Source organism: Lolium rigidum, chromosome 1, assembly GCF_022539505.1.
Source record: "Lolium rigidum isolate FL_2022 chromosome 1, APGP_CSIRO_Lrig_0.1, whole genome shotgun sequence".
NCBI classification, from domain to species: domain Eukaryota; kingdom Viridiplantae; phylum Streptophyta; class Magnoliopsida; order Poales; family Poaceae; genus Lolium; species Lolium rigidum.
The window spans coordinates 358091844-358099830 of record NC_061508.1 but is presented as its reverse complement, the minus strand read 5'-3'; the positions used below and the strand labels follow the sequence as shown (position 1 = coordinate 358099830).

Genomic DNA, 7987 nt, shown 5'->3' with positions numbered 1-7987 from the left:
GAACATTAATTAGAGCAGCAAGAAAATGTGAGAAAGGTTCTGGTGAGCACTGCAAGTTCTCTTGACCCAATTTGTTTTGAGACCAGCAGCACCATGCCGGTTCTGTGTTGATGTTCATATTATATATGCTGGTTTTGCGCCTCTCAGAACTTCTTTCCAGTAAATAAAATATATATTCTTCTCCCCGTATGGAATCCCTTTTTTTTCTTTCTTCGGACAGGCATGGAAATTACTTTCCCCGTACCGTTTTAATCGACGCTCAGTGGAGCCTACCAGAGCATATGCGTATGTGATGGCTGGAGTCGATTAAATAGGAACCGAGGTAGTAGTTTGAAAGGAAAATCCAGAAAAAAAATGCTTTGTTCCTGTGGAACATGTGCGAAGAAAACTACGAAGGGTCAAAGGTGTAGATGAGATGTTATACCATTCCTGTTCTTGTTAATGATCGAGATATGTATATACTAGCAAACTTTATTTCTGATGGTACATCTACTAGCTCAGGACTTTCTAGAATAAACTTCATGCCTATGTTAGTTGACCAGATTATTTAATATTCTTTTATGCTATATGGCTTCAACATTAGTAAAAATAAGGCCAGGAATCAAAATAGTCATTCTACTACTTGGTTTTGCATTTTAGTAGACGGTCGTGATGAAATTAGTGTTGTAAGATAATCCATAGACAACGAACAACTTTGGACCAGAAAGAAAAGGTGTTAACGGTTTTTGTGAGCACTAAAAGTTCTCAGGAGTCAGTTTGTTCTGGGACCAGGAGTGCCATGTCGGTTTTGTGTTGATGTTTGTATTATGCCGGTTTTGCATGTTCGTGAGCACTACAGAGTACACAAGCATGAAATACCTCTATTATACTGTTAGAGCAAGAGATACAAGCAAGAGATACAGTGAGTTATATGTAATGTTGATTACCTGTTCTTGTGTTGGGTAGAAATAAAACCAGTAATTACCTTCGCTCGGTAATATGCTTATTTATTTGAAATTTGCGCCTCAAGTGCTTGCAATTTTTTTCATGTATGAACTGAATCTCTATTTCTATTATGTAGGTACAAATTTTGGGCATTGGACATTGATTCCCTTGAGCATTCATACCCTGCTATGACAATATATATATCAAAGTGGACAAGAAGAGATTTGCTGATATTACTGAATGTCTTCTACATGTTTTATTCTAGAATGTAGATTGTGGTTTTGAAGTGCATCCATCTCAAAAGCTAAGATACACACAACGGTTCTTAGGTGCAGGAAAGCATTATTGAATTAAGACACTGCTATAGGAATACCAGTAAATATTCTTCTCCTCGTAAAATCCTTTTTTTCTTCACTGAAATTAGTTTGAAAATAAAATCTAGAGAAAAGTGCATTGTCAGCAGGGCTCCAACAAGCTTGTGATTTTCTATCACGCATGCCTTCTTTTTCTCCCTTTCCTTGATTTTGGTGTTTCATCATGCGTTCATGGTTGCTCCGTCTGTACATGTGAAACGAGTATGGTTTCTTTCTCCTGTTCTTTTGCTAATTCGGAATTGTTTTGGTCCGCAACCATTAATCCTAAAAAAACAGAGAGAGGGGATAAAATAGTAAGAACCAGATGGAAGAAAACACAGCTGTGTAACTTTTAACAATCATCCAGATTAGATGTGTATTTACTAACTGCATATTTTAGATCATCTTCCAAAATATGGTGAACTCTCAATTCGTACAAGAAACTTGCACATGTTTCACACGCCCTTATGTGCATTTGATTCTAGTTGTTTTCCTTTGTGATGTAATGATGTAAAAACAGAAGTTGTTATATATGATTTGTTAAGGACAGACTGTTGGAGACCATCTGATCTAAAATGACAACTTGCCTCCAATGCCAACTAGCTCTTAAACAAGTATAGCATCTGGGTACTCCTTCCTTTATGTACTTCATATTTGGCATTGTGGGAAAGCTGGTGGGCAATGCTTAATAGCTGCAACATGTTTTTGGTTTGTAAAATCAATAGCTGATGGTCAGCCATGATGGCTGATGGCCTGGCATCTCGCCTTTTTTGTGTACTGAAGCTTCACGACTGCCAGCAGCTCCTTAACTATCTAAACTACAGTACATGCAAAGGAAACTATATATGCAGATATAATTACAGAAGTGGATAAGATGCGGAATTTGGCCACAACTGCCACAAATCAGGGCATAGTTTCCAGGATTCATGCCAGTTGAACTCCAAATTATTACCGCCCTTGAAAAAAATAAATCATTTCATTGTGCAGAATTAAGTTCTTCTCTTGAGCTTGAGGACAACAACCCTTTCTTTAAAAGAGGGTTCACTCTAAAAATCAGCAATAGTAATAACAAACAAGGAAAATTGGAGAAACATAACATTTCAACTACAGTATTACTGTCGCTCCAACTGATTACAGCAATGAACTAAATGAAGATTGAGGAGTGCAAAGATAGGGCATAGCGAATCCCAGGCTCTCAGCCTCCTACAGTATCTGCAATAGTCTTCAAGAGTTAAGGTGCAATGGTCTTCAGGAGTTGAGGTCACGCCAATATGTTATCTTTCTTCGTTCCCTTCTTTCTTTATGCATGACCAACACCAGCAAGGCACCAGATGACGATTAATTAGAGAGGTTTGACCTGAGACATCAGCAAGCAAGCCTAGCATGATGGTGTGTCAACAGCTACAAGTTCTGCTGTTAGCCTGTTACAGTGTATGGCTGCAAAAAACTTGTCCAGTGAGGCTAAACTGAATTTACACTAGAACGCATGTACTAGAAAATGACAGATATTCAGGTGCACAGAAGTGACAGGCAACTAGGCAAGTCAAGATCTGATATAAGATACGAAATTTGGCCTCAGCGGCCACAAATCAACATCTGATATAAGATACGGAATTTGGCCTCAACTGCCACAATCAGGGCACAGTTTCTAGGATTCATGCCAGTTGAAGTCCAAATTATTTCCTCTCTCCCAAAAACAAACTCCATATCATTGTGCATAATTATGTTCTTCTCTTGAATTTGAGGACAACAACTTTTTATATCGTCATGCGTGAAAGGAGGTTAACTCTAAAATCGGCAATGGTAATAATAAACAAGGAAAAGTGGAAGAACATAACATTGCAACTATTACTGTCGTCTGTCGATCCAACTGATTACAGCAATGAACTAAATGAAGATTGAGGAGAACAAGTCTCATACACCCAGCCTCCTACAGTATTTTCATAAGAAATTCTTGTCCAGCCTCCTACAGTGGATAAACATGCTGCGATAATCTTCAGGAGTTAAGGTGCATATGAGGGCCATACAGTATACTCCATGATCCTTCATGGACTACAGAATACAACATCCTGCCTACCTTGAAGATTTACTTTGCCCTCCATCTTACAGAACAGTTGCTACTCTCTGATAATTTCACATTATCTGCTTAAAATCCACTACTAACAAATCAATCAACCTTGACAAAACCCTCACAGTGCAACGGCTCAATTGCACTATCATCAGGCTCACTGAGAATTATCTGAGCATTCGGCGAGGCCTTTCTGAGAGACAATACTTTTGTTTCAATAAATTGGGGTGTATCCATATGGTCCTTCTTGAGCCCTTTGGGCTGATTTTTTCTTGACCGTGACCCTTTTGGGAGATTACTTGTGGGAGTAAATAGTATCAGCTGGTTGAGACGAGTAGACTTCTTCAGCACAAGCCTTACCAGCCGCATCTCATTGTCGTGACCCCTGAAATTAATCATCTTCAGCAACATAAGGTTCTCAAAAGCCTCTGATTGATCTTCGTCTAGCTCAGCTTCCTCAGGTGGCTCTACCTGAAACAGCTCTTCCAGTGGCCGATCTCTTCCTCTGATTCTGATCCCTGATAGTTCTTTCTTTGAAGCACATTGATAGCCCCTTGCCGGAAGCTGCAAGAGGGCATAGTAATAAGCATTCAAACCAACCACGCACAGCAAGAGAAAGCAACAAAAGCATGAAATACTATTTGAATGCATTTCTCAAGGTCATCCGGCAATTTCTTTAGCAGTGCATATCAACCAGGGTCCATAAAAAGGAGTATATAAGAGCTGTGGTTCACCTGCACAAATAGCCTCTCCAATCGAGGGCCGCAGCAGTTCATGAGGAAAACATAAATATCATCCATGTTTTCATTGGACATTGCAAACATAAGCAGCTGAAGCTCTCTCAAATTGTGCAACTTGCAAGGTGCAGCATTGCCGGCAACTGATCTGGCACGAGCACTGGCAGACACTGTCTGCAAGGTGGAGCAAACAACAAGGTTATGAGTAAGTTAGTACTGGAATCAACGGGCTGGCATGAAATGCAGGTGGGCGACGAACCTGTAGGGCGCTGCTGCAGAGGGTAAGCACAGTGAGGTTGGACAGGTTTGTGAGTAGTTCAAGCCAGTTCCTGCGCAGATCATCAGAGCATGGTCCCGGTGCATAACACACAGGCGTCCACTCGCGAGCGGGTCGCCTGAAGCAGATGCAAATGTCAGCGAGCTCCGAGGTGGCCGGGATGCTATAGGCAGCAATGTAGGCTCCGCTGTAGCGGAGTGACCGGAGGCTGGATGCCCCGTAGGCAGATATACTGGTGAGCAGTGGGCATTCTGCAACGGTGAAGCTCGTCAGGTGAGCCCCAGCCCCCACGATGCTGACGAAGTTCAGGCCTGCGCAGTAGCGCAAGTCGAGGCTGCGGAGGAGGGGGCAACCGGCGACAAGGCGTTGGACTGTCATGTTGGAGACGTAGACGCGGCGGAGCTGGATGACCTCGAGGGCGGGGAAGGCACAAGTGCGGAGCGGGTTGCAGATGGTGATGCCGCGGAGGGAGAGGCGCGTGAGGTGGGGGTCGTCCGGCTGGAGGCGGAACTCGAAGTCCAAGTTGGGGAACGTTGGGTCGACGTAGTGGACGCGCAGGTCCTCGACGGCGCAGGCGGCGGCGTAGTCCAGGCAGCGGCGGAAGTCCGCGCCGTCGAGTTCGCCGATGCCGAAGGAAAGGGCGAACCGATCGAGGCGCCGCAGCCCGCGCCGCTCGAGGGCTTCGGTAATCGGTTCCGAGGACTCGTAGGCGGCGAAGCGGAAGTCGAGGGAGGAGGGCGCCGGCCAGCGGCGCGTCCAGAGCGCCTCCCACTGGGTGGAGAGCACGCCTGTGCGGATGGCGGACTTGAGCGGGAGGAGGCAGAGAACCTGCAGCCGCAGCGCCTCCGGCAGCGCCGAGAGGCGGTCCTCCGCGCCTGGTTGTCCTTCCTCGTCCTCCTGCCGCGTCTTCGTGCCGCCGTCGGGATGGGACGCCGCCGCCGCCATTTCTCCCCCTGACTGCGGACGGCTCACCACCGCTGATATTTTTTGGACCGGGCCTAGCAACCTCGTACCGATCGACTGGCCCAAAAATGACACTGCAGGGAGGGGTCTTCGGTTTATGTATTTTTCTTCTTCCTTCAAAGATTCCTTTTCCTTCTTCCTTTTAAAGATTTTCCTTCTCCCTTTTAGGGCATCTCCAGCGGCGCGCGACGCATTTCGGATGCCTAAAGTGGTCGCGAGCGTCCGTTTGCGTCGCCCCGCGGATATATTTTGTCTGCGCGTCCGTTTGCGTCTGGGTGTGCTCCCACCGGGCGACCCATTTTTTGAATTGCAACATAGTTAAAAACATTCAAAGTAGTACATAAAAATGCGTAAAAACTATACAAAGTAGATCTATAGGCCTAGACTACTTGCTTCCTGACGGGCCGGCATCGTCGTTGCGTCGCTCCGTCGCCTGCTTCTCCGCCGCCTCCCGCGTGGTCGCTATGGCTCGGTGCGCCGCCGCGTCCTGGCTCAGTGCCTGCTCCAGCTTCGCATTGGCGTCGTCGTCCTTGAGGGTCTCCTCCGGCGTCGGCGCATCAGGGTCATCGGAGGACCAAGATATCTCCGAGTCGTAGTCCTCTGCTGCAGCGGCGGCCGCCAGCCTGCGTTGTTCCAGCTTGGCGTCCAACGCCACGTGGCCCGCCAGCTCCTCCTGTGCTTCCTTCTCCGCTTCAGCCAGGGCCGCGGCGTCCCTGACTGGGTGGAGGAGGTCGGTGCTGTCTTCGGAGTCGAACTCCTCGGAGGAGCTCGAGGTCGGAGGAGGTGGAGTGGGAGGTGAAGGTGGAGGTGGAGGTGCGGCAGCCTGGCCGCATCCGGCGTTGCTCATGGTGGATCCGCCGGAGGGCCGAGAGGAAGCGAGCGCTACGGCGGCGGCGGCTAGGGTTTAGTGGGGAGGAGATGAGATGCTCGCGCCCCTGTATATATAGGTCGGAGGCAGGGCGACGGCCGCGCCACGCGTGGCATCGCCATTACTACGTGCACAGAGGTAGGCGACGGCCGCGCGCCACGCAAGGCATCGCCATTTACGCGGCCGCAGACTGCCGAAGCGACGCCTCGCTGCCGCATACTGGCGGAGAAGACGCATCGAGGATGCGTCACTGCCAGGCGGGCCCGACGAAACGTCCGCCAGACGCGAGCGGACACTTTCCGCGTCCGCCGAACGTCCGCGGAGACGCAAACCTGGCGCATATTTGGGCCAGGATTGCGTCTCCGCGGACAGCCCGGTCACTTTGCGTCGCCCCGCTGGAGGTGGTACCAGACGCATTTCCGGTCACGGCGGACGAAAACGGTCGTTGAGCGACCGTTTACGTCCCGCCGCTGGAGATGCCCTTAAGATAAAGATAAGACTCATCCATTCTCTCAAAAAGGAAAAAAAAAAGACTCTGCTTGTGTCTGGTTTGTGAGGGCATATTCCGCTAAAAAAAGTTGTGCTCTAAGAAAATTAAAAGAGGTGCTTTTCAATCCACGACAAGAATTACGAAACGGATGGAGTATTGTACAATAGGGTGTGCAAACTCGTCAATATTCACGCGTGATTAAAGACATATCCTGGAGACTAGTGAAGCTGAGCTTTTAGATTGATAAAGTCGGTATAAACACCTCGTTAGTCGCTATTGATGGAACCTGGTTTCTGTGAAATAATAACCTATCCAATGTGAGATGCATGTATTTTAACCTAAAATTTGATCTATGTCGCATCCTAACCATCCAACCAAGGATTAGTGCTTGTAGACCCACAATATAGATCCACAATAGTGGCAGATCTAGATGGAAATTGTTGGGCAGGGGGAGCCAAAGGCTACTTTTTTTTTCATCTAAGCACCTCCTGATGCGGGCCTAAGGCCACGTGGGTTGTGTTACGTCTCCAACGTACCTATAATTTCTGATGTTTCATTCTTGTTTTATGATAATACCTACATGTTTTGCTCGCACTTTATAATGTTTTTATGCATTTTCTGGAACTAACCTATTAACAAGATGCCGAAGTGCCAGTTCATGTTTTCTGCTGTTTTTTTGTTCCAGAAAGGCTGTTCGGGCAATATTCTCGGAATTCGACGAAACGAAGACCAAACATCATAATTCACCGAGACGTACCAGGACACCGAAGGGGAGTCAGAGGGGAGGCCTGGGGCCCCCAGACCATAGGCCGGCGCGGCCTGGAAGGGGGGCGCGCCGCCCTATGGGGTGGGACCCCAGGCGCCCCCTTGCGCCGCCTCTTCGCCTATAAGACCCCTTTCGACCTAAAAACGCGATACCAATTGACGAAACTCCAAAAAGACTCCAGGGGCGCCGCCGCCATCGCGAAACTCCAATTCGGGGGACAGAATCTCCGTTCCGGCACGCCGCCGGGACGGGGAAGTGCCCCCGGAAGCCATCTCCATCGACGCCACCGCCTCCATCATGCTCCGTGAGTAGTTCCCTCATGGACTACGGGTTCTAGCTGTAGCTAGTTGGTATTCTTTCCCCCATGTACTTCAATACAATGATCTCATGAGCTGCCTTACATGATTGAGATTCATCTGATGTAATCGGTGTTGTGTTTGTTGGGATCCGATGGATTGTTAATATAAAGTTTATGAAGTTATTGTTGCTGCAATCTTGTTGTGTTTAATGCTTGTCACTAGGGCCCGAGTGGCATGATCTT

At 47.7% G+C, this 7987-nt stretch overlaps 1 protein-coding gene across 1 annotated transcript; it reads right to left on the bottom strand.

The window, feature by feature from the left end:
* Positions 1–3084: 3084 nt before the first annotated feature.
* LOC124665790 (putative F-box/FBD/LRR-repeat protein At1g66290) lies at positions 3085–5304 on the bottom strand. Its single transcript, XM_047203171.1, has 3 exons — positions 4342–5304; positions 4080–4256; positions 3085–3909 (listed from the first exon to the last, which is right to left on the bottom strand). Exons 1-3 carry the CDS (start codon positions 5302–5304, stop codon positions 3445–3447), a joined length of 1605 nt encoding a protein of 534 aa, XP_047059127.1. The 3' UTR covers positions 3085–3444.
* Between the last annotated feature and the right edge of the window lie 2683 nt (positions 5305–7987).